This window comes from Portunus trituberculatus, chromosome 20, assembly GCF_017591435.1.
Source record: "Portunus trituberculatus isolate SZX2019 chromosome 20, ASM1759143v1, whole genome shotgun sequence".
Taxonomy (NCBI): domain Eukaryota; kingdom Metazoa; phylum Arthropoda; class Malacostraca; order Decapoda; family Portunidae; genus Portunus; species Portunus trituberculatus.
Window position 1 is genome coordinate 5457996 of NC_059274.1, and position 27005 is coordinate 5485000.

Below are 27005 nucleotides of genomic sequence, written 5' to 3' on the forward strand. Positions count from 1 at the left end.
CTATAGGACATAGCATAAAAAATAAATAAATAAATAAAATCTGTCGGGGTGTCTATAATCTTGGGTTTGGTTAGTAACCCTTGGTGAGGATCCAGATGTAATGTTGGGGAATAGCCTTTGCAACAGACCCAAATCCAGCCATAGCGAATTGTTGGCAATGCTGCTCAGCAATAACAAAGCAATGATCACCGCAGGCGTGCACACCTCCGTTGTCATCATGAAAGTATTTTCAGAGATCTTTTATGTGAATTTTGTTTTTTTACAATTTCTTTGCAACACACATTACTCAATTTAATGCTCCCCGTGAACCCAAAAATGCCGATTTCACACAGGTTTCCCAAGATCATTGGGGATAGAGGTATGCATAAGTTGGAGTTGAAAAGTCATATTTTATTCATTGGCATATAGAATGCATGAGCATATAAGACACACCCTCATTTCAGCAGGTCAAATTCAGGACAAAAGTTTTTAAAGCATTTAAGCATATACTGCTGAAAGCAATCTAGCAGCATATTACACAAGCAGAAAACATTGCTGCAAGAGCAAGTTGGTAGTACTGATAAGCAATAAGGTTAAACAAAGTATCTCAATAGTATTGTAATTATAAAACATACCAAATGAAACAAAAACACATCTAAAGCAGAAAACATTGCAAAGACACCCTAACTATAGCAGAAAACATTGCTGTAAAGTCCTGTGCCCTTCAGTTGGTCTTCTTGTTGTTGCCAGGCACATATAATTTTTTCTGTAAGTAGTGGCCCAAAAGCTCTTGCTGCTGCTCTGTTGCCTTGTTCCTTGGCATAATCTACCACTTGTAGTTTGTAGGAGATTGTGTAGCTCAGTCATTTTCTTCCTGCTGCCATAATGGTGAGGCTATTGATGTGTTTTGTGATCATGAACATATTGTTACTTCTCACTGTCAGATGGCATTGAGTCAGGATTCCAATCAGCCGATATTTCTATACATGCATTACAGCCTCACAGGTTAGACTGCTTTCATTTTTTATAATTCATTTTTAAAGTAACAATACTGGTAATAATAATAATAATAATAATAATAATAATAATAATAATAATAATAATAATAATGTCAGCAATAAAATAATTGATGCACGCAATTAGGATCGGTAGAAGTACTGATCGTAAGCTAGGTTAGTGAGCGTCAGGGAGATTAGCCTACAAGAGGTCTCAACTCCTCATATCAGATGCAGGGCATTTTTTTGAGTCAAAATTTTAGGAAAACAGTATATCCTATATGCCATCAAAAAGGTACCTTGAAAAATGTTAATTTGCAATAGAAATGATATATACGTAGACTATCTACCATCAATCAATTCAAGGTTAATATTTACTATTGGTCCTTGTCAGTAGCGCATGACACGACTGTATGTTGTGGTAGTACATTCACTGTACTTCACTATTATGAAGCTTTTTTCCACATGCTCGGCTATTACTGACTCATAATGTCAACAATAATAGCTACCAGCAATAAAATAACTGATACATGCAGTTCTAAGGGTGGTATTGGTGCTTTTGAAAATCAACACAAGTCAAAATAGAAAGTTATATTAGGTTTAAGTAAGGTTAGTTTAGTCTTAGGTTGGCTTAGATTGAGTTTGTTTTGGTTTAGTCAGTTGGGGACACCAAAAAACGTAGACTAAATTTCCTTTTTCTTAAAAAAGTCTAAGGAAATCAACAGTTATATAAGAAAGTTCCTCTTTAATATACTTATCAAATTCACTAAATTTTCACCAGAAAAACATAAACCACATCAGATTCATTGATTTAGTGAAACTGCAAATTGACCAAAAGGATACAGAACATCAATCAATTCATTAATCTCACCAGAAAAACATGCCACACATCAGAAAACTGTTGGTTGGATGAAACTATAGATATCATTTTAATGTTACACCAACAAAAACATGGATTTTGTTACCCTTCTCGTCTTATAGAGGTCTTCATTCTAAGTAATTTGAACTGACACATACCAGTCACAAACCATTTATGATGTTGATAAAAAATTTTAAATTTACCACTTTTTGGGGAAAGTGAGCGACACCCACGCGTGTGATGGATTGAAGGGCACTGAGGAAGTTGGAACGCTGTTACTTTTGTTCGTTCGTGTGTGTGTGTGTGTGTGCATTGTTACCTACATTATTTGTGCACGCTTGAAATGAATGGCGATGATTAGGTCTTTTGTTTGGGCATGCAGCCACTGACCAATAAAAGTAATACATAATGAATCTAACCAATCAGAGCAGTTTGCAGAGAGAAGCAATGATATTATTTTACTTTAACATGAACAGCAAGTTGGTTCTCATTACCCTTCTCATCTTAAAGAACTTGTTCTTCTGATCAATTTGAACCCATACATACCTGTTATCTATTAATTTCTTTGAAGATTAAACTCACTGTTATGTCAATGGCAGGAGGTGATGCACCACCACGTGCGATGGACAGGCGGGCATTGAGGAATGCTGTTTTGGTGTGTGCGTTCACGAAAACAAAGTGCATATTTATTCAAAACAGGTAGAAATCTAACATAAAAAAGATCATGTTTCTGTAAGAGCCAGAAGGAGGGGTTAAAAAAAACTATGGATTTGCGATGGAAATGAAGTGCATACTCATTCAAAATAGGTCGAGATGTAGCAGAAAAAAATTATATCATCAACAAGTGAGCTGTTCATGCTACTGTAAAATCTACCAAAGCAATTCTATTTGAATTCAGTCTATAGAAGATATCTGAACGGGCAGGGTGTTGCCTCGATTATATCCATCGCCAGATTTTGCAAAAAGAAATAAGGTAATGACTTTATATTAATTTCTTAGCATTGCCAGTCAGATTAGGCTGGTTTGCTTTGGTTAGATCCATTTAATTGTGTTAAATAAGTCAAAATATACCACAAATAAAAATTATTCATTTTACCACAAAATCGTGTTTCCATAAAAGACAGGGGTATTACTGCAAAGTTTCACTACAATCAGCTACGTGTTCTTTACCCACCTCAAGAAATAGAGCTCCTGATTACGAGTAATTTGAACCCCATATATACTAGGTGCAACCTTTTTGAATGGCAACACAGATTTTTTTTAAATTTCAGCGTGTTTTAGTGTTTTGGTGATCAGCCATGACAATAGCCTCCCACATCAAACCCTGCCGCACACTGATGGTGTCACACGCTCGCGGTGGCTCAGCAGGCTCCGTGACATACCTTTGTCTGAGCATGCGCTTAATTGTTTATGCTGATTGGTTCTGTTCTTTAAAACTGAAGCGGCGGTCAATGTAAAAAAAAAAAAAGCATAATCATTTCCACCAATCACGACGGCCCCTGAGGTTAGGTTTAGTTAGGTTAGGTTAGGTTGGGTTCGGTTAAGGTTAGATTAGGTTTGGTTAGGTTAAGTTTAGTTAGGTTAGGTTAGGTTAGGTTAGGGTTAGGTTAGGTTAGGTTGGGTTGGGTTGGGTTGGGTTGGGTTGGGTTAGGGTTAGGTTAGGTTAGGTTAGGTTAGGTTAGGTTAGGTTAGGTTAGGTTAGGTTAGGTTCTTTTCTGGACGAAACAATTTTTTTCTGGTAGATTTCAGCTTGTTTTTAATTAATTCACCAGTTGTTTTTTTATGCAAATTATAATATGTTTCGGGGCTGTAAAAAAAAAATTGGTTGAATTGCGCCAAAACAAGTGGTATTTTAATTAAAAGCAAGCCGAAATCTACCACAAAAAAATAGTTTCGTCCAGAAAGGGCAAGGTGGTGAAACTCTGTAGGTTTACCAAGACAAGGGGGAGGGGTAGAAAAATACGGATTTGCAGCAGAAACGAAGTGCATATCCATTGAAAACAGGTCGAAATCTACCAGAAAAAAATAAAGATTCATCCAGAAGTGAGCTATGGGTGTAACACTAAAAATTTACCAAACTATAAATTGACCACTAGTCTTGCAAGAGGTCAAACAAGCATGAATGGAAACACTGACTAAACACTGACTAGTGAAACAAACTCCAGCCTGCAGTGCTGCATGAAGTGGTCTAACACTATGCTGCACCCGAGCGCTGCCAAGTCCTTTCGCAGCAACTGTCCTTCCCCGCCGCCTTCCTTCTCCTCGTCCTCTTCCTCCCCGCGACTCATCGACAGCGACACGTCCACCAAAAGCACTGTCGGCATGTTCAAAAGTTTCCTAATGTTCTGTAGATTTGAAAGACACGCCGGCCACCCAGCGCGGACCAACAGTGCCACACAACTGTGTACGGACTTCACACTCAGAATGTACAATCTCCATCTAAGTCCCAAGATCTTTAGTAGCTCACCCTAGGACAGCCTTTTCATGTGTCATATACGTTTATTTTACGTATTCACTTAAAATATATATGATGTGAATAGAAATTTAGACTTATTAACACGTTTACAAAATAATATCAACGTTTGTCCGAAAATAAAGTTGATACATTCCGTATATCTCGGGCAGTGTTGCCAGGTGCAGAATAAATACCTTATTTTAGGCTAGTTTGAGCGCTACCAGAGTAACATTATTTAATTTCTGAGTAATAATACTTCATCATCGTACATATCATAGTAACATTTGTTACATATACATACATATTAGTGCTCTTTATATATATATATATATATATATATATATATATATATATATATATATATATATATATTTTTTTTTTTTTCTTTTTTTAACAAAAAGGGTAATTTCAAAACAAATAGGGTAAAGTCAAGGATGAATTTAAAAGTAAAGCTAGCAGCTCGACCTGGCAGCATGCACTATCTCAGATGTAAAATTGTAAATGATGTTAGAAACTTATCACATGTATAACAGAGATTGTATTATTTCTTCCTTCGTTAAATTGACAAAGTGGCCACATTATTTAACGAGAGATCTCTAATTAATAACCTTGCTGGGAGAGTCTTAGATCCTGTCACATAAAAGCTATGGACTGTAATCCCACCTGCCCCACATAGGCCACTGTTCTTCAAACTTTTTTATTTTCCATCATAACCCTGTTTGATTTTATATACTCCTTTCACGATTCAGTACGCGTATTCTATTGCACCATACCTGTGATAATGATTCACACACACACACACACACACACACACACACACCGTGGTGACCGGGTGAATCACACACACACACACACACACACACACACACACACATTGCATGCCTCCTACTCACGCGGCTAATTGCTGCACAAAACTATATTTTTTTCCCACGCCTTTTCTCTCCACTTCTCTATTGGAAGAGTTAACCGTATTCTCAATCACTTATCCCTTTCTCTGGTAAACTTAAGAACTTCCTGTCTGCTTCAGTTCCTTCTTCCTATGATTTCAACTCTTTCAAAATTGAGGTTTTAAGATCGACACTTCATCATCTGACATTTCTATTCAGCAATCTTTGATTTGGAAACTGACGCTTAAGTGGAACTTGCTTTCCTCATAATTGTGTCACTCTTGAGCAATATTAATTTTCTCGATGCAAAATGCAACTCATCCATGGCTGATGTGGATTACAATAGCATTAATCTTACTTGTAGAGGATTTGGTCATCGCTGCCGGGCACGCAGGCAGTCTGCTGCCAGAGCGTGTAGGAGGAGTTGCAGAGCCCCTTTTATTCATTATCATTTTTAATTTCATTAATTTGTCCATCTTGATCGTCGCAACTTCTATATCTTCGTGCGAACTACGGAGAATGACAAGAATACCTTACATCACTTCCAATTCCGTGGTCACACTCGTAACAAATTACATTATGTGAAGTGTTACTGGAACTGCGTGAAAGGCTGCGGTAACCGGTTCCAGTCATTAGATGTATCCCGTGACCACCGCAGGCGGAAGGGCGTGAGTGAGCGCTATTGAGTTGAGCGTGTGGAAGTGTTGCAGCCTGGCGTGCGTTTGGGAACAAGCTAAGCTGGAGGGAAGGCGGGAGTGCTGCGAGGGAACAGCCCAGCCACGCCATCTTCTCATCGCAGAGGTATTTAGGCTACAATGGCCAATCAAGGAGAACGAGAGGGGGGGTGTCAAGGGAATAACATTCATCCTTCCCTTAGTTCGTGAAAGTATGGACTAAGGTAAAGTTAATTGAACCGGTTGTTCCTTGGCGTGAATGGAAAACCATAACCTAACCACGCTAATCACACAGAAATCACTCTACCAACAAGCCTATAATAGACTGTCTCTACGCCGAAGCAACAACAGGTTACAATTCCCTCATTCTAGCGTGCCGCTAGTTTCCGTATTACTATTAGCGAGGAAGTGTGAAGTGAAATGAAATCAGTAATGCAGAGTTGTGAAATGATACCCAGAACAGTCGTATTGGCTTAATTCACACGTTTTGTGTTTAGTGATATGAACTGAGGATAATATGATGTGAAATCTTGGGTGAGATAATTCACTAACGTAATTGTTGGTAGAAAGAAGAAAGAATTTTCAACTGCATCTTGTATCATCGATGGATTTAATTGAAGAGTTCAATTTGTGTCTGAAATATTTCGAAACAACAGCCAGCGCTCACTGCCAAGATCACACGTCAAGTCACTCCTGAGAGTATGAATAGTAAATATACTTGATAATGTATATATATATATATATATATATATATATATATATATATATATATATATATATATATATATATATATATATATATATTATATATAAACCTGAACCCGGTGCTGATTACTATGAACTTAAACATATGTGTATTAGCTTAACATGTAGTTAACATGCCAGTGAGCTAAAAATGTGATCTTGTCTATTATAATAAAGTTTCTTCTTCCAGGTAAGGCAATCCACAAAACCAAGATTGCTTCATTCGTTAGTAATCATTAAAAAAAAACGGAAGAATAACTTCATTCTGTAGTTTCCTGGTTAGAGATAACATACGTACAGTACATACACTGTTCCTTGTTGTATGCATCCAACAATACGTGACAGACGTATGTGTAGCAGCTTAATGTGAGACACGCGGCGCACCCACTCCTACAGAGTTGATTCCCCTGAGAAGGCAAGGTATGACATTTCATTCTTCCTTTGTGAGCAGGCGATAAGCGTCTATTCTGTGTGTGTCAATGTAGAAACAGATTCGTGCTCACCAACCGTCGACATGGCGTTAGGATCAGCCTTATGAATCAGCTCATTGCAAACAGCTGGGCTCTTTTAGACTACAGCTGTATGTAGTAGGAAGTGATGTGCTGCTCTGGGTTAGTAGAATCAGTACTGGTCCCTTACTTGAAATTGATATATTCAGATGCCAACCCGCTTATTTCTTATAAGTTAGTTTTTACCATTTAACTTTTCTAACTTTTAAATAATACCTTATTGTTGTTATTTATATCTTTAATTTGACATTGTTATAATGTTTATGCAATCTTATAATGAGCCGCCAATGGCACAAATGAAATTGTTTTTGATCACCTTACCTTTTACCCTTTAGAAGATGCCTGCTCATGGTGAAGATCGACAACCTCGGGAAACGGACTCTCTGCTGGCCTCCGAGGAGGATTCCTCAGACAGCTCTGATGATAACTATTTGAAGGTATCAGGAGAACTTGTGCCATTGCTGTCAGTCACTCATAATCTGCGAAACAAGAAATTTCTCTTCCTCATTGACGCATAATTGTTTCTTTCCTCATGCAATAAATGCAATTCGGTTATCCTTTACTAATTATCTGAACTAGAAATTACATATTTAATTTATAGTTAGAATAATTTTCCTTAAAATTAAGTTTTCTATGATACATTGATATTTATTCCCTCCCCCAAAAATCAAATTATTGACTCTATAGAGAGTCCTCTTCATCAAGGAACTACAACAAGAAGACTGGACCCACTTTCCGGGCAAGCGAATCAGCTATGGCACCTGCAAGCAACGGGTCGGCATCACCCTGACTTGGCGTGACCTGAGCGTGTACGTGCCGGAGAAGAAGACCTGTTTCACAAGACACCATAACCAATACCAACCCGTTAAAAAAGTGCTCTCCAACGGTGAGGATAAGTGTGTGTGTGTGTGTGTGTGTGTGTGTGTGTGTTAAAATAGTAATATTCCTCTCTTGAAAGATCCAAAGTCGTAGAAAGGAGATAAAACGGAAATTGGTAGTCAGCTAGTCAGTGTTCACGCACATACACACTCAATATGCTCCTGTTCCTTGTTATGACATGGACGACTTGATTTTATTCCCGCAGTGTTCGGTGCGGTTCAGTCTGGGAGTTTGCTGGCCATGATGGGAGCAAGGTAACCTGTTTGCTGGATGTGTTTGTCTTATCAAGCTTGTAGTTTATGTGCTAATGTAGACTAAACCACAGGTAAATATATGAATGGACAGTTGAGAAAAGATGTCAGGTAGTGCCATGAAGGAAAGGTCCAGCACAGTAATGAAAATATTTAAAAATGTAGTGGCATGAAGGGGGAGGCATTTCGTTCTGAGATGCAGGAGGAAGAGCTGTCTTATAGAATGGCAAAAGAAGATTATTATCAAGAGATGCAATGTTACAGTTCCCTAAATAATCAAGTGGATGTTTTGTGACTTTCACGTTACTCCGCAGCGGAGCAGGCAAGACCACCTTGATAAACGCCCTGGCACACCGCACCACCGGCAAGATGGTGGTGGACGGGGACATTCTCATCAACGGCCACAAGGTCAATGAGGCGCTGTCCACGCTGGCCGGATACGTTCACCAGCACGACCTCTTCCTGGGCTCAATCACTGTTAACGAACATTTAACCTTCATGGTAATGTGTGTGTGTGTGTGTGTGTGTGTGTGTGTGTGTGTGTGTGTGTGTGGTACAAAATATAATGAACATTTAGACTATTTCTTCGAAATGAAAATTTGTAATTGTTCATTCAACCTCTAAGCACGCTGGCTAGTTATCCAGGTGTTTCTAAGCATATTGCTCTGAATGCCCATGAAGTAATAGAAAACAAATGTTTTCACTTGGAATTGCTCAAATTCACTTGGGAGATGCGTCATATATTTTCCCTGAATATCTGTTTACAATATTTACTTCTTGACGTGCCATTAACAAAAAGATCCTAAGCTACACTTATTGCTGGAGTGGATAAAAGTAAAGTAATTTAAGATGAATTTGTGCCAAAGAGGTAGGAAAACAAGGAAGTGCTTGAGTCTCCTCCTCTCCAGACTCGACTGAAGATGGACCGCCGCACCACAGCCAAGGAGAGGCAGGCACGAGTGGTGGAGCTTCTCAACACTCTGGGACTCGCCAAGGTGCAGAATACTCTCATCGGCACTCCTGGAAGTGAAAAGTCCCTCTCCGGCGGGGAAAGGAAGCGACTAGCCTTTGCCACAGAGGTAATTCACCAAGTCCCATGTTCCTGTCCTTCACAGTGATTATTGCCCTTCCATCCTGCATACCTTCACGTTTATACTCTATACTTTTATTTTCTTCATTTTTTATTGTGGCACATTTTTATGATTTGTAAATCTACATGTATCTCTTATTTTGATTATTTGTCATTCGAGAACGAGACAGATAAACACATACAAACAAAATATATACTATATATATAAGGTCGAGATGATCTCACACATATATTTATGTATGTGTACGTACGTACATACTTGACAGATTCTGACTGACCCACCACTTCTGTTTTGCGATGAACCAACCACGGGTATGGACTCCTTCAACGCAAAACTGATGGTGAAGATCATGCAGGACATGGCCAAGCGAGGCAAAACTATCTTGTGCACCATTCACCAGCCATCCTCAGAGATCTTTGCGATGTTCGACAGGTTACTTCTTTTAGCTGAGGGACGCGTAGCATACATGGGCTCGTCTGCTGGTGCTCTACAGTTTTTTGAAAGGTAAGTCAACAAGAATCATAAACATGAAAATTGCGTATAACATGATAAAAAAAGAAAAGACTTATTTGTACATGCTGGTATAGCTTAACGTTTTGAAATTGATAAAATTACTCTCTCTCTCTCTCTCTCTCTCTCTCTCTCTCTCTCTCTCTCATATGCAGCGAGGGTTACAAATGTCCCTCTACCTTCAATCCTGCTGACTACTTCGTGCACACTCTGGCAGTCTTCCCTGGCCACGAAGGTCGCTCCCAGGCACGCATTGATACAATATGCCACGACTACACCATGTCTCCATACTACAAACAAATCGAAATGATCATTCAACAAGAGGAAGATATTCGCCTCTTGAATCTGAAATATGGAAACAGCGTAAGTGTACAGCGAGGATTTATAACAGGACACTTGGAATCCTTCTATACTACTGAAGTCTATGATTACTTAATTCACTGTCTTATATCATCACTACATGAAAGATCAGTCTTGCGTTATTTCAATTCCTTTCTTGAAATCGTTATCATTGATTGTTTTTGCCAGTGATAATTGTTCACCTCATGCAGTGAGAGATATCCAGCCTGGTGCTACTTAACGTTTTCAGTTTATAATGTTTAGCTTTAATTAAGATACTAATATTTTTTACTGAGCATCCTTATCGTGTTGCAGTATGAAGAGGAATTATTCCACAGGAACACTCCGTAAGTATACTCAAATCAAGAACTTGTTGGAACGAATGACCGAATGACCAACTTGCTCTCAGAGACTCTTAATTGGAATTTCATGATCAATAATGAATATATATATATATATATATATATATATATATATATATATATATATATATATATATATATATATATATATATATATTAGATAGATATATGTATGTGAGAGTGGAATTACTGGAAGGGAGAAGAGAGACGCGAGGAGCAATGAATAAAGTAATCCGTGTTACCGCCGCAGTGAGAGGCCTGGGTGGCTGGTGCAGTGGTGGTGGCTGACGTGGCGGGCACTGCTGGACTCCTACAGGAACCCCACCGTCCATTACATAAGAACAGTCAAGAAGATTGTGAGTATTAGAAGAGTAGTCCAAGTAGGTGTTACTAATTATTATTACTGATTTACTATAGCCCTGGTCATAAAGGCTGTGGTTGCTTCACCATTATTGTAGTGGAACATTTACTTTTGGTATCCAGATTGCTATTTCTATAAGGTGTTCACGTTAATTTTTTCTTTCATAGGCCTACCTTTAAATGTTTGTGCTTACTGAAAACACTTTTTAATTGGCAATTTTTATTTTTTGATTGAGGTTTGACCGAATGACAAATGTAGAAGACCACAAAAAAGGGAAAGAATTAAGCTATAGGATAGTCTGAAGTTCTTCGTCACTGCAGATCCTATACGCAAATAAATCATGTTTATGTTTGTGATTCTTTTTCAGTTATATAATTAGAATGATCGTGCTCGTACCATGCTTGAAAGAACTTTAAAAAAATAAGGTACTAAATTTGCCTATTCTGTCGCAGATTTCCGCTTTCCTGATCGGACTCAGCTACGCACAAATAAGGCTGAATCAAGCAGGCATTCAGGACATCCAGGGCGCTCTCTACTTCTTTGTGACTGAGAATTCTTTTCCTGCACTCTATGGGGTCCTTGATCTCTTCCCAAAAGAGATGCCACTCTTTTTCCGGGAGCATAGAAATGGCATTTACCGCTCAGACACTTACTACATCTCTAAGATGATCGCCCAGGTATGTGAGTGACCAAACAAGCCAAAGTGAAGAACACCTTTTTACTGTCAGAAGTTAATACATAAGATAACCAATGACAAAATCAATTTATCACACTGTTCGCAATATAAACGACATAATTCTATATTAGCTCTTTGTTGATTCTCCTTGGTTTTTCCAGATGCCAGGATTCATTGTGGACCCCGTTGTGTATTGCCTCATCTGCTACTGGCTGATTGGTCTGCAGCGACATTTCTACCATTTCGCCTTAACAGTTCTCATCAGTATCGTTGATGCTCTAACAGCATCAGCATGTGGTATGTGGACGTGGAAGGATTTTACTCATATTTCGAAACATCATTTCTTGTATATATATATATATATATATATATATATATATATATATATATATATATATATATATATATATATATATATATATATATATATATATATATATATATATATATATATATATATATATATATATATATATATATATATATATATATATATATATATATATATATATATATAATTCCATATTCAAAAATGATATGATTGAACTCTGCTCTATGTATCTTTTAATTAGACAGTCTACTTTTATTTGACTCTTCTTGTCAGACATACAAGTCGTTTACTGAAGGATTCTATTTCACCACAGGAACGATGATCTCCACTGGCTTTGAAAGTCTTCCCAACATATTGCTGTTTCTCATTCCCTTCCAATTGATAGTCCTCATCTATGGCGGTCTCTTTGCTAACTTAAAGTAAGTAACTAACTGACAGGGAAATATAACGGGAATTATTCAGCATGGGTTTGTCTCATGTGGAAACCATTTCTTTTTAGCATCAGTGACTGAATCTGTTTCAGATCCCTGCCCTGGTACACTGCTTGGCTCAAGTTCATATCCTGGTTCATGTACAGCAATGAGGCGCTCACTGTCACACAGTGGAAAGACATCAAGAACATCAGTAAGCAACATTACCTCTAAATCATTCGAGGGTTGTCAACATTGAAGTCGCATCTGCTCAGTGCCAGGCTTGTCTTGAAACCATTTGGAATGTAGGAGAGTGAATGTGACTGGAAGTTACCCAGCGGCATGATCAATTATTCCCAGCATCATTACTCTAAGTAAAGCTTTTCACTTCCAGCATGTGAGATGCCACCAGGGGTGCCCTGCTTCCACACTGGTATGGAGGTGATTGAGAAGTACGCCTTCAAGCCATCCCACTTGGCCTATGACTTCGTGATGATGGCGGTGCTCTATTGCTGCTTCCACCTCCTAGGTTTTGTTGCACTCCACGTGAGGGCAAAGAAAAAGTAGCCCAACACTCGCTGGCTACCGCTGTGCCTCTTATCTATCCACGTACCACAGAGATCCCACGTGATGTGTACGGATAAGTCATGACCAGTCTTAATATACACATAATTTGCTTAGTGGATTATTGCAGTATGATAATCGTTACTTGAATAAATCTAGATGTCTCTATTGACCAAGAGTTACAGGTACTGAAAGGTCTGAGTTGCTGGATCACTCCTTCCACTGCAGGTAATGCCTTTCAAAATGATACTCTTCACCTGGACATCAGATCACGCTTGAGGAAGCCTTAGTAGTGGAAAGTTTGATTAATGTTTCTGTTTCGAAATGGACACTGTTCTTTACATACATAGTATTGGTAAAAATAGCTTTGTTACAATATTGTTTTCCTTTGTTTATCTAGACTCAGAAATAAGGTAGAAAATATATTAAAAATATATGGTAAACATTTTATGGAAACTCTATGCTCTTTCAATGTCAGAACAGAATAATGAATTTCATTAAGTGGACTGCATCCTCTACAGTTATAATATATGGATCTTTTGGGAATTTCCCAATGTATGATTCCTCTTAGAAAGGCGAGTTCACACGTGTAAATATGCAACTGGAATTGCTAGCCGCTAAAGTTTTCGGCTGGATTGTGGTGCCTAGCGGGTGGAGAAACCAACAGCAAAACAAAACCAATGCATGTTCGTTTGTCCAGTCGTTAGCGGCCTTGTTTACATCGTGACGTCACGGAAGACGTGAAAATGTCTGTGTCCACAGGCAGAGAGGAAGATGTTGGAGGAAGTGAGGGACAAATAGCATGTTTGGGACCCGAAAAATGAGTACTACAGCAAAAACACCTTACGTAGAACTACATTCGATGAGTCGCTGCCACTCTCCGATGACTTTCCCTCTGTGCAGGGTGCTGTTGGAAGTGAGGATTGAATGCTTGCGATGATTTAATTAGATCGCAGTTGTGCACAGTATTTTGTGAAGATGAACACTCTAATAAGAAATATAGGCCAACCAGCCGAAACTTCGCAGCCGCTAAGTGTGAACATGTTCCGGTTAGTATGACTCTGTCGATACTTCTAGCGACTACCATTTCCAGCCGCATATTGACACGTGTGAACCCGCCTTAAACTTAGTATTATGGCGGCTTACGAGGTAAATGATAGATTCTTCGGTCAGAGGATTTAAGTGTTACAGGCATGTTGTCTTTATATTTATTGTCGTCTGTCTATTAATGTACTCCCCATCATTGATGTACATATGTACATATGTATATATGTATATATATATATATATATATATATATATATATATATATATATATATATATATATATATATATATATATATATATATATATTGCTATTATGTGTAAGAAGAGGAGAAGTCTGATGCTGCCCATGGTGACAATTACTATTTTACCAAACTTCATATCTCCAAATTTTAATAAACCTATATGTAACTATATCTGATGCTGATGTTGCAAAAAGCGATTAGGAACTGAATGGAAATTCCTTGGTTTTATCTCAACTCTGATGCAGTGTTTTCATTGACTAGCTTGGATAATTAAATAACTTTTCATCAGTGGAAACAAATGTTTTATCTGATCCCTTATTCCCACATATACACATACACAGACTGCAGGCTGATCCATGCGTCGCTACACAACCTCACTTATAACTGCTAATTTGGAGGGAAAAATATTTCCTTAATAGTATCCTAAGATCGGTACCTCCTGCATAGCGTACTGATCCAAAAGTGACAAAAGAGAGAGAGAGAGAGAGAGAGAGAGAGAGAGAGAGAGAGAGAGAGAGAGAAAAAAAAACGGATAATCTAGAAGACCAACATGCCCAAAAGTTAACCAAAGAGGGGGGAGCGTCTACACCAAAGAACGTACGTATGTATTCTTCGTCCACACAATGCACGAGCCGCCACACGAGTCCTCGCCACTCTGCCTGTTCAGCATTATCTAAGCCAGGGTTCTTAAACTTTTTAGCTCGTTGACCCCCCAATGAAGTTTCAAATTTTCTATCGACCCCCTAGCTTTTAATTCAAGGGAAAAACACCGATGCCAAAATCAATATGAGTAGTAGTAGTAGTAGTAGTAGTAGTAGTAGTAGTAGTAGTAGCTATGAAGTATGATAAAAAAAGTATGACACAGTAAGAAAATATGTCGAGGTGTACAAGTACATGTAAATTAATCCTCACTGCAACATACCTTTTCTTCTTTCACTGTTGACATCATTAATGAGAAGGATGTGCCTGGTGGGCCCCAACAAGGGTGCTGAATTAGGGTGCAGGTTGATGAGAGAGATGAGAGAGAGAGGGGTTGCTTGAAAGTAGTGTTGCCAGCGCTGCTGAAATTTCTGAAGTTTACTGGAAAAACTTGACTTTATGTCTGGATTCAATAAATGAACATATTTTCTTAGTCAAATGGTATCTGATATCCTTAAAATTTTTACAAATTATTATCAAGAATTTCAAATAGGAGGATTAAACGGTCCCTTCTACTCCAACAGTAAACCTGCACCGACCCCTGATTAATCATCAACTCCCTTTCGACCTCCTGGCTATTCATCGATCCCTTGGATGTTCCGATCGACCCGTGGGGGTCGATATCGACCACTTTGAGAACCCCTAAAATTCTAAGCTGTCGGAGCAAGGGCATCCATGGAAGCCGTCCCTACCAACGTAGCCCCTATTGTAGAGTTCTGTGAGAGCTTCTTCCACAAAGCCGGAAAAGAACAAATAAAAAGGTGCCTTTGGTACAGGAGATAGCCTGCCAATGAGCGGCGTGCCTACCCGCCGAGGGTGAACCACATCAACTTGCTCTGAGCACCTTATATTTTCCTCGAGCTCATGCGGCTCATCATGGCGCGTGGAACTAGTCTTGTGTAGTGTGGGTTTGAAATGAAGGTCGGCCACAACTTACAATTTCACTCCAAGATGGCGTAACTTTTAGCCATTGAAGATTTATCGAATCTTTAGTCCTACTTTGCTTCACATTACGTAAGTGAAACAAGATGAACGATGTTGTGATCCGGAGAGGAGCGGGACGACCCATTGAAAATGAGGCTGTGATAGGTCGTGACCTGCACTTCAAATAATCCTACTGGGCAGCAGGACGGCAGATTTCCAACAATTAGTTGCTTTTGTACCTAAAGAATTTGCACTCCGTCATGCAAGTGTCAATCTTCTCTTTCTCTCTGCAAAATGCAACATCATTATTCGTAACAGTCAACTTGGGATCACAATGAATTATTTTTCTCATGGCGTCGGTCGTCGCTGTTAGCTTGGACAGTCTACTGTCTACTGTGTTGGGGGGAGGTGTTGCCGAACGCTCCTTTATTCATGAATTCTTTCATCTTCATCGTTGCAACAGTCTCATTTCCTTTTATCTTAGTGCTAACTACGGAGAATGACAAGAATATCCTACATCACACCAAAAGCCGTGGCCACACTCGTTTCTACAGTATCTAATACTTAGATAATGAGTTCCATTGTGTGAAGTGTTATAGGACCGGCGTGAAATGCTTCGGTAACCGGTTCCAGTCACCAGGTGTATCCCGTGACCACCGCAGGCGGAAGGGCGTGAGTGAGACGCTATTGAGTTGAGCGTGTGGAAGTGTTGCGTCCTGGCGTGCGTTTGGGAACAAGCCAAGCTGGAGGGAAGGCGGGAGTGCTGCAAGAGAACAGCCCAGCCACGCCATCTTCTCATCGCAGAGGTATTTAGGTTACAATGGCCAATCAAGGGGAACGAGAGGGGGGGTGTCAAGGGAATAACATTCATCCTTCCCTTAGTTCGTGAAAGTATGGACTAAGGTAAAGTTAATTGAACCGGTTGTTCCTTGGCGTGAATGGAAAACCATAACCTAACCACGCTAATCACACAGAAATCACTCTACCAACAAGCCTATAATAGACTGTCTCTACGCCGGAGGAACAACAGGTTACAATTCCCTCATTCTAGCGTGCCGCTAGTTTCCGTATTACTATTAGCGAGGAAGTGTGAAGTGAAATGAAATCAGTAATGCAGAGTTGTGAAATGATACCCAGAACAGTCGTATTGGCTTAATTCACACGTTTTGTGTTTAGTGATATGAACTGAGGATAATATGATGTGAAATCTTGGGTGAGATCATCCTCTAACGTAATTGTTGGTAGTAAGAAGAAAGACTTTACAACTGCATCTTGTACCATCGATGGATTTAATTGAAGAGTTCAATTTGTGTCTGAAATATTTCGAAACAACAGCCAGTGCTCACTGCCAGGGTCACACGTCAAGTCACTCCTGAGAGTATATGAATAGTAAATATACTTGATAATATATATATATATATATATATATATATATATATATATATATATATATATATATATATATATATATATATATATATATATATATATATATATATATATATATATATATATATATATATATATATATATATATATATATATATATATATATATATATATATATATATATATATATATATATATATATATATATATATATATATATATATATATATTAAACATGTAGTTAACAAGCCAGTGAGCTAAAAATGTTATCTCTTATCTATTATAATAGGATTTCTGTTTCCAGGTAAGATATTAAACAAAACCATGATTACTTAATTTGTTAGTTATCATTAAAAAAAAAGAAGAGTAACTTCATTCTATAGTTTCCTGCTCCTTGTTGTATGCATCCAACAATACGTAACATACGTACGTGTAGCAGCTTAATGTGGGACACGCGGCACATCCATTATTCACGTTGATTCCCCTGAGAGGGCAAGGTATGACATTTCATTCTTCCTTTGTGGACGTGGGGCCTTCAGCTTTTGCCACAATGACTTTCAGACGAAATGCGTCACAACAATCTATCCCTTTCTTAACTGTGGATGTTGAATCAGATTCGTGCCCGCCAACCATCGGCACGGTATTAAGATCAACCTTGTGAATCAGATATGCATCTCATGCTCAAATCTTTGTTGATATGGATAAAATAAGATGAAAGTTAACACAATGTGTCACAATGGTGATGTCTGAAAGAGGCAGTGCACATGCTGGCCCGCGGAGAGAGCTAACCACCCTACTGGGCATTACGTGATAAGGTAGTACAGTAGTGTGAGGGAGTTCATTGATTTATCCCATGCAAATTTTCACAGGAAATGTTGGAATACTTCAGGATGCCATCACTGAAAAAAAAAAAAAAAAATTGAGAACCATTGGCCAGATGTGTTAAGCTTCATATTATTATTATTATTATTATTATTATTATTATTATTATTATTATTATTATTATTATTATTATTAGTTTTTATTATTATTACTATTATTATCATTATTATTATTGTTGTTGTTATAGACGTCTCTGTGTTGCATTAAAGTTATGACGTTTCTCTCAGGAACATGCCCGCCCTTGAAGATCACCAGCTTGGGGAAACAGACTCTCTGCTGGGCTCTGAACACAACTATAAATTTGACTCTTCGGACGGCTCTGACGGTTACTACTACAAGGTCAGGGTTGAAAACAATGGTTGTTTGAAGAAAAAGAAGGAAAAGATTGATTTGAATAAAAATTATTTTTATTGAAGTAGGAATTTTTTTAATGATGTGATTTTTTTCTATTAAATTTTTTTTTGTTTTTTGCACTTATTATTATTTTCAAGTGCTAGGAGGCCATTTTCTCGTATTCAAACTTGGCTAATGTTAAATGAAATCATAACAAAACATATATTACCCAACATGAGTCTCTCATATAAAGGTCATAATTAGGACAATTCGAAATGGTGAGCGTTGAAGAACCATCCACTTAGCATTCCATCATGCTGCTCAAACCCCAACCTTCCCTCTTTGTCTCCTTCACCCAGGAATTAGAAGACTGGACCCACTATCCGGGCAAGCGAATCAGCTATGGCACCTGCAAGCAACGAGAGGGCATCACCCTGATCTGGCGCGAATTGAGCGTGTATGTGCCGGGAAAGAAGACTTGTTTCACAAGACGACATAACCAATACCAACCTGTTAAAAAAGTGCTATCCAACGGTGAGAATAAGTGTGTGTGTGTGTGTGTGTGTGTGTGTGTGTGTGTGTGTGTGTGTGTGTGTGTGTGTGTGTGTGTGTGTGTGTAGCGGCAAGAAATTTATTGAAAAAATGTTGTTTCAGTAAGTTATCAGTTTAGTAAACATTCGATATTTTCCCGTTTCTTGTGATGATACGATCAACTCAATTTTCTTCCCATAGTGTTCGGAGCAGTTCAGCCTGGGAGTTTGCTGGCCATGATGGGAGCAAGGTAACCTGTTTGCCTGTTTGCTGGATGTATCTGTCTACACCTGTGTCTACCTATATATATATATATATATATATATATATATATATATATATATATATATATATATATATATATATATATATATATATATATATATATATATATATATATATATATATATATATATATATATATATATATATAAAATAGGCTTATAGTATTTGTGGCAATGTAGACTGCATGAGCCACAGGTAAATATAAGAATGGATAGTCGAGGAGGAGGCTATCTTTGTAATTGCAAAACAATACTTCTATTAAGAGATGCAATGATGCAGTTCCCTAAATAATCAAGTGGGTGTTTTGTGACTTTCACGTTACTCCGCAGCGGAGCAGGCAAGACCACCTTGATAAACGCCCTGGCACACCGCACCACCGGCAAGATGGTGGTGGACGGGGACATTCTCATCAACGGCCACAAGGTCAATGAGGCGCTGTCCACGCTGGCCGGATACGTTCACCAGCACGACCTCTTCCTGGGCTCAATCACTGTTAACGAACATTTAACCTTCATGGTAATGTGTGTGTGTGTGTGTGTGTGTGTGTGTGTGTGTGTGTGGTACAAAATATAATGAACATTTAGACTCTATTTCTTCGAAATGAAAATATGTAATTGTTCATTCAACCTCTAAGCACGCTGGCTAGTTATCCAGGTGTTTCTAAGCATATTGCTCTGAATGCCCATGAAGTAATAGAAAACAAATGTTTTCACTTGGAATTGCTCAAATTCACTTGGGAGATGCGTCATATATTTTCCCTGAATATCTGTTTACAATATTTACTTCTTGACGTGCCATTAACAAAAAGATCCTAAGCTACACTTATTGCTGGAGTGGATAAAAGTAAAGTAATTTAAGATGAATTTGTGCCAAAGAGGTAGGAAAACAAGGAAGTGCTTGAGTCTCCTCCTCTCCAGACTCGACTGAAGATGGACCGCCGCACCACAGCCAAGGAGAGGCAGGCACGAGTGGTGGAGCTTCTCAACACTCTGGGACTCGCCAAGGTGCAGAATACTCTCATCGGCACTCCTGGAAGTGAAAAGTCCCTCTCCGGCGGGGAAAGGAAGCGACTAGCCTTTGCCACAGAGGTAATTCACCAAGTCCCATGTTCCTGTCCTTCACAGTGATTATTGCCCTTCCATCCTGCATACCTTCACGTTTATACTCTATACTTTTATTTTCTTCATCTTTTATTGTGGCACATTTTTGAGATTTGTAAATCTAAATGTATCTCTTATTTTGATTATTTGTCATTCGAGAACGAGACAGACAAACACATACAAACAAAATATATACTATAGATATAAGGTCGAGATGATCTCACATATATTTATGTATGTGTACGTACGTACGTACTTGACAGATTCTGACTGACCCACCACTTCTGTTTTGCGATGAACCAACCACGGGTATGGACTCCTTCAACGCAAAACTGATGGTGAAGATCATGCAGGACATGGCCAAGCGAGGCAAAACTATCTTGTGCACCATTCACCAGCCATCCTCAGAGATCTTTGCGATGTTCGACAGGTTACTTCTTTTAGCTGAGGGACGCGTAGCATACATGGGCTCGTCTGCTGGTGCTCTACAGTTTTTTGAAAGGTAAGTCAACAAGAATCATAAACATGAAAATTGCGTATAACATGATAAAAAAAGAAAAGACTTATTTGTACATGCTGGTATAGCTTAACGTTTTGAAATTGATAAAATTACTCTCTCTCTCTCTCTCTCTCTCTCTCTCTCTCTCTCTCTCATATGCAGCCAGGGTTACAAATGTCCCTCTACCTTCAATCCTGCTGACTACTTCGTGCACACTCTGGCAGTCTTCCCTGGCCACGAAGGTCGCTCCCAGGCACGCATTGATACAATATGCCACGACTACACCATGTCTCCATACTACAAACAAATCGAAATGATCATTCAACAAGAGGAAGATATTTGCCTCTTAAATCTGAAATATGGAAGCAGCGTAAGTGTACAGCGAGGATTTATAACAGGACACTTGGAATCCTTCTATACTACTGAAGTCTATGATTACTTAATTCACTGTCTTATATCATCACTACATGAAAGATCAGTCTTGCGTTATTTCAATTCCTTTCTTGAAGTCGTTATCATTGATTGTTTTTGCCAGTGATAATTGTTCACCTCATGCAGTGAGAGATATCCAGCCTGGTGCTACTTAACGTTTTCAGTTTATAATGTTTAGCTTTAATTAAGATACTAATATTTTTTACTGAGCATCCTTATCGTGTTGCAGTATGAAGAGGAATTATTCCACAGGAACACTCCGTAAGTATACTCAAATCAAGAACTTGTTGGAACGAATGACCGAATGACCAACTTGCTCTCAGAGACTCTTAATTGGAATTTCATGATTAATAATGAATATATATATATATATATATATATATATATATATATATATATATATATATATATATATATATATATATATATATATATATATATATATATATATATATATATATATATATATATATATATATATATATATATATATATATATATATATATATATATATATATATATATATATATATATATATATATATATATATATATATATATATATATATATATATATATATATATATATATATATATATATATATATATATATATATATATATATATATATATATATATATATATATATATATATATATATATATATATATATATATATAATATATATATATATATATATATATATATATATATATATATATATATATATATATAAATATATATATATATATATATATATATATATATATATATATATATATATATATATATATATATATATATATATATATATATATATATATATATATATATATATATATATATATATATATATATATATATATATATATATATATATATATATATATATATATATATATATATATATATATATATATATATATATATATATATATATATATATATATGAGAGTGGAATTACTGGAAGGGAGAAGAGAGACACGAGGAGCGATGGATAAAGTAATCCGTGTTACCGCTGCAGTGAGAGGCCTGGGTGGCTGGTGCAGTGGTGGTGGCTGACGTGGCGGGCACTGCTGGACTCCTACAGAAACCCCACCGTCCATTACATCAGAATAGTTAAGAAGATTGTGAGTATTAGAAGAGTAGTCCAAGAAGGTGTTACTAATTATTATTACTGATTTATTTAGCCCTGGTCATGAAGGCTGTGGTTGCTTTACCATTATTGTACTGGAACTTAAAAGACGAAGAAGGTTTCAGAGTTTACCAGAGAATGATTAAAAGTATTTGTTAACACCTGGGTTGAAGATGTGGACAGAATGTGGGTTGGAAAAGTAGGAAGCCATGTGTCGCGAATGTGGGTGGGAAAAGTAGGAAGCCTTGTGTCGCGAGACCATTATTTTTCTCTGCGCACTCTTCATGAGAAAAGAAGAATCCGAATATATGAATTAAGATAACTTGAAATAAAAAATTTTTAATTTGCCTATTCTGTCGCAGATTTCCGCTCTCTTGGTGGGACTCAGCTACGGACAAATTCGGCTGAATCAAGCAGGCATTCAGGACATCGAGGGTGCCATCTACTTCTTTGTTTCACAGAATTCTTTTCCCGCCGTCTATGGGGTCCTTAATCTTTTCCCGAAAGAGATGCCACTCTTCTTCCGGGAACATAGAAATGGCATTTACCGGTCAGACACTTACTACATCTCTAAGATGATCTCCCAGGTATTTGAATGAATAGACGAGTAAAGAGTCTCTCTCTCTCTCTCTCTCTGTTGTTGATGCTTATAAGCAGAGTCGCACTGGCCAAAAATAAATGCACGATGTGTTTTGTATTCTTTTTTTCTGATTCTGCTTGGTTTGTCAAGATTCCAGGATTCATAGTGGACCCCATTGTGTTCTGTTGCATCTGCTACTGGTTGGTTGGTTTACAGAGCCATTTCTACCACTTTTCCTTAACGGTTCTCATCTGTATTGCTGACGCCATCACGGCATCAGCTTGTGGTATGTGGACGTCGAAAGATTTTCTTGAATATGTCAAACGATTATGTATATATGTGTGTATCTTAATTTTTTATATCATCACCTGTTCCAGATAAATCTGCTTTAAGTCAGTCCATCTTTCTTTGATTATTTCTTCTTTGTTAAACATAAAAGGTACTTATTGAAGAATTCTCTAAAAAGTTAATTTCATCCCAGGAACAATGGTCTCCACTGCCTTTGAAAATCTTCCTACCATCTTGTTGTTTCTTCTTCCCTTCCAACTGGTGATCCTCATCTATGGCGGTCTCTTCGTTAACCTGAAGTAAGTAGTTTTTTGAAAGATGAATGTATGTATTACCTCACCGCAATATAACATGGGTTATGTTATACTGCCCTAACACGAAGGGTTTGTCTCATAAGAACATAAGAACATAAGAAAGGAGGGAAGCTGCAAGAGGCCGCCAGGCCTATACGAGGCAGTCCCAGTGTGCCTAATCTACCTAATTCCATCTATCTTCCCCATCATGAATCTATCTAACCTTCTTTTAAAGCTCCCTATTGACTCAGCCCTGACTACATGCCCACTGAGACTGTTCCACTCATCAACCACTCTGTTTGAAAACCAGTTCCTTCCCATTTCTTTCCTAAACCTGAATTTTTCAAGTTTAAACCCATTATTTCTGGTTCTGTCCCCGCTACTGATCCTAACAACTACATTCATGTCCCCTTTGTTAAAACCCTTATACCACTTAAATACTTCTATCAAGTCTCCTCTTAACCTACGTCTCTCTAAGGAATGCAGACTAAGTTTTTTCAGTCTCTCTTCATAGGGAATATCCTCATTCCCTGTATCTTTTAGTCATCCTCCTTTGCACTGACTCCAACAGAGCTATGTCCTTCCTGTAATGTGGGGACCAGAATTGTACCGCATAGTCAAGATGTGGCCTGACCAGCGCCAAGTATAATTTTAGTATTACTTCAGGACTCCTGCTTTTAACACTTCTAAAGATGAAACCTAATACTCTATTCGCCTTATTTCTGGCCTCAATACATTGCTTCCTTGTACCGAGATCAGAGCTAACTATGACTCCTAAATCTTTCTCATACTTGGAACTTCCTAGTGCCACGTTATCTATTGTGTACCTATTGTTTGGATTATCTCTACCCACGCTCAGCACCCTGCACTTGTTAATATTGAACTGCATTAGCCATCTATCTGTCCATTCTTTCATCCTATCCAAGTCAACCTGCAAAGCCTTGGCATTCGAATCGGACCTAATTAATACCTGTCTTTGTGTCGTCGCAAATTTACTGATATCACTATTAATTCCACTGTCCAAGTCGTTGATATATATTAGAAATAATAATGGCCCTAAAACTGAGCCCTGTGGCACCCCACTAACTACTTTTCCCCACTCGGAATTCGAACCATTAATTACTATCCTTTGTCGCCTGTCGTCTAACCACGCTTTAATCCAGCCTAATATTCTACCCTCTATACCGTGTGCTTTAACCCTTTTAAGAACCTCTGGTGAGGTACTTTGTCAAAGTATCCCCTTTAGCCCATAAATTCCCGTGAAAAGCCCACATGGTATAAAAAAAAAAAAAACAAAGGCTTTACTGAAATCTAAGTATAGAATGTCATAACTATCACCTTTATCTGCCGCCTCATAAACCTTACTATAAAAGCTCAACAAGTTGGTAAAGCAAGGTTGACATTTCCGAAGTTACGACTTACGACCATGGTACGATATCATGTCGCACGGAATTGATGCGATTTTGATGCGAAAAACCGTTGGAGCCCGAGAAGTGGCATGAATTTTGGTACGATGGTAAGACCTTGGTACGACCTTAGTACAGTTTGGTAAGACTTGTGGTAAGACGTGTGAGACTTTGATGGTACGACATTTGTTAGACTGGTAAAACTGATAGGACATTGGTAAGAGCTGCGTTAGACGTCGTACGTGTTGGTGAGACCATGGTACGACTAGTAAGACCTTACCGACTTTGGTTGGAATGTTTCAGAGAACTCGGAGGGGTCGGAGGTGTGTCATGCTTCTGTATAAAAGGAGGGGCCCTGCAATTTGCAAATCACATTTCTCCTGACCTCCCAAGAAGATGGACGACTACAACAACTACCTGGCTGGCCTCATGCTTGCAATTGTTGCCGTGATTAATTATCTCCTGGAACCCCCTCCTCAAGCGCCTCCTAGACGTCCTAGACGGGTGTGGGCACGGCAGTGGGTTTTAAGACGAGAAGTATTCGGCGACTATGACAATCTGCTGGTGGAGCTTCACCGGGAGGATTCCAGAGGCTTCAAGACCTTTGTTCGTATAGCATCTGATTTCTTCGAGGAGATGGTTCACAAGATTTCACCAGCGGTCCAGAAGAAGGAGACCAGATTGAGGAAGCCTCTCCCAGTGGGTCTCAAATTAGCCGTGACTCTACGCTTCCTTGCAACTAGCAACACATACCAAAGCCTGGAATTCAGCTTTCGAACGTCGAGGAGTGCCATCAGCAGGTTTGTTCTAGTAGTTTGCAAAGCCCTCATCAAGGCATATCAGCCCGAGGCCCTCAAGTGCCCAACTACTGCTGAGGAGTAGAAGGAGGTCAGCTGCGATTTTGCCAGGAGGTGGAACTACCTCAACTGTGGAGGCGCTCTGGATGGGAAACACGTCGCCATAAAGAAACCAATTGGTGCCGGATCTGTCTACTTCAACTACGAAAAGTTCCACAGTGTCATACTGATGGCACTTGCTGATGCAAACTACCGATTCCTCTACGTGGACGTAGGCGCTGAGGGTGGAGCTGGTGATGCTCGAACCTGACCCACACCACTTCCAAACGGCAACCGAGAGATCCCCTTTCACCTCGTAGGAGACGTCGCATTTGTGGCTGATGAAACCGTACGCCCATCTGTCCCAGATCTATAATGAGAGAGTATTTAGCTACAGGTGGTCCTGTGCCCGGCATGTGGTGGAGAACGCCTTGGCATCTTACACCAGAGGTGGAGAATCTTCTCAACAACCCTACTTGTGAGACCCAGAGTTGTCCGCCTGATAACCATCTGTGCTTGTCTCCTACACAACCTACAACTCCAGCGACAACCACCACAACCTCAGAACTTGGACCGTGAAGACGACAACCACAACATCGTACCAAGGTCTCACGCGTCGTACAAAACATGTTTCATGAAACACCAAGGTCTTACCACAACTCTCACGCGCTGTATCACAGGTCTCACGCGTCGTACCACAGGTCTCATGCGTCTTGGCAAAAGTCGCACGAGTCTAACCTGATTCAAAATTGGTAAGACTAGTTGGACTTTTGCCAAGATGCATGAGACCTGTGGTACGATGCGTGAGACTAGTACGACTTCATGTTACGACATGGTGAGACGTCTTACCATCGCACGGAGTCGCACCAAGTTTTCTAAAATTTTAGAAAACTTGGTGCGAACTGTTACAATGTACGACGTTGTACCAATTTTGGCGAGACCTTGGTTAGACCTTGGTACGACTAGTGGTTAGACACGTGAGACCTGAGGTCTCATGCGTGTAACTATGGTCTAACTATGGTCGTAAGATGGTCATAAGTCGTAACCTCGTAAATGTCAACCTTGCTTAAGACACGACTTCCCCTTCGTAAATCCATGTTGTGTGGGATTTACCAAGCCATGTTTGTCTAGGTGTTCCCTAATGTTTTTCACTTTTATTGATCATGTGGAAACCCTTTCTTTTCTGCATCAGTAACTGTGAATCTGTTTCAGATCCCTGCCCTGGTA

At 38.7% G+C, this 27005-nt stretch overlaps 3 protein-coding genes across 9 annotated transcripts in view; 2 read left to right on the plus strand and 1 right to left on the minus strand.

Moving 5' to 3' along the window:
- LOC123506738 (integrator complex subunit 14-like) overlaps window positions 1–4258 on the minus strand; it is a 29561-nt gene extending 25303 nt beyond the window's left edge. The window contains exon 1 of the mRNA XM_045259015.1: window positions 3981–4258. Coding sequence (XP_045114950.1) covers window positions 3981–4157 — 177 coding nt within the window. The 5' untranslated portion in view covers window positions 4158–4258. The remainder of the gene's footprint in view (window positions 1–3980) is intronic.
- Window positions 4259–5569: 1311 nt separating this feature from the next.
- On the plus strand, window positions 5570–14142 carry LOC123506739 (protein scarlet-like). 6 transcript variants are annotated; one of them, XM_045259017.1, is made up of 16 exons: window positions 5570–5976; window positions 6784–7013; window positions 7438–7539; window positions 7790–7988; window positions 8187–8235; window positions 8547–8733; window positions 9141–9311; window positions 9589–9827; window positions 9989–10196; window positions 10488–10519; window positions 10785–10890; window positions 11348–11572; window positions 11733–11868; window positions 12216–12321; window positions 12426–12526; window positions 12707–14142. In XM_045259017.1, the coding sequence occupies exons 3-16, from the start codon at window positions 7441–7443 to the stop codon at window positions 12877–12879; spliced, it is 2031 nt and encodes a 676-aa protein (XP_045114952.1). In that variant the 5' UTR covers window positions 5570–5976; window positions 6784–7013; window positions 7438–7440; the 3' UTR covers window positions 12880–14142. The 6 variants fall into 6 exon arrangements, with proteins under 6 accessions (XP_045114952.1, XP_045114955.1, XP_045114951.1 ...); XM_045259020.1 differs by having other exon boundaries at window positions 7808–7988; XM_045259016.1 differs by lacking the exon at window positions 6784–7013.
- Window positions 14143–16163: 2021 nt separating this feature from the next.
- The window catches only part of LOC123506741 (protein scarlet-like), an 11602-nt gene continuing 760 nt past the window's right edge, over window positions 16164–27005 (plus strand). Inside the window, exons 1-14 of one of the 2 annotated variants that reach the window (XM_045259022.1) lie at window positions 16164–16595; window positions 18288–18399; window positions 18753–18927; window positions 19126–19174; window positions 19539–19725; window positions 20127–20297; window positions 20573–20811; window positions 20971–21178; window positions 21470–21501; window positions 22265–22370; window positions 22738–22962; window positions 23106–23241; window positions 23437–23542; window positions 26991–27005. The exon at window positions 26991–27005 is cut by the window's right edge and continues 86 nt beyond it. In XM_045259022.1, coding sequence (XP_045114957.1) covers window positions 18292–18399; window positions 18753–18927; window positions 19126–19174; window positions 19539–19725; window positions 20127–20297; window positions 20573–20811; window positions 20971–21178; window positions 21470–21501; window positions 22265–22370; window positions 22738–22962; window positions 23106–23241; window positions 23437–23542; window positions 26991–27005 — 1757 coding nt within the window. In that variant the 5' untranslated portion in view covers window positions 16164–16595; window positions 18288–18291. Of the gene's footprint in view, window positions 16596–17853; window positions 17994–18287; window positions 18400–18752; window positions 18928–19125; window positions 19175–19538; window positions 19726–20126; window positions 20298–20572; window positions 20812–20970; window positions 21179–21469; window positions 21502–22264; window positions 22371–22737; window positions 22963–23105; window positions 23242–23436; window positions 23543–26990 lie in introns of those variants that run through there. The other variant, XM_045259023.1, reaches the window with a different exon arrangement.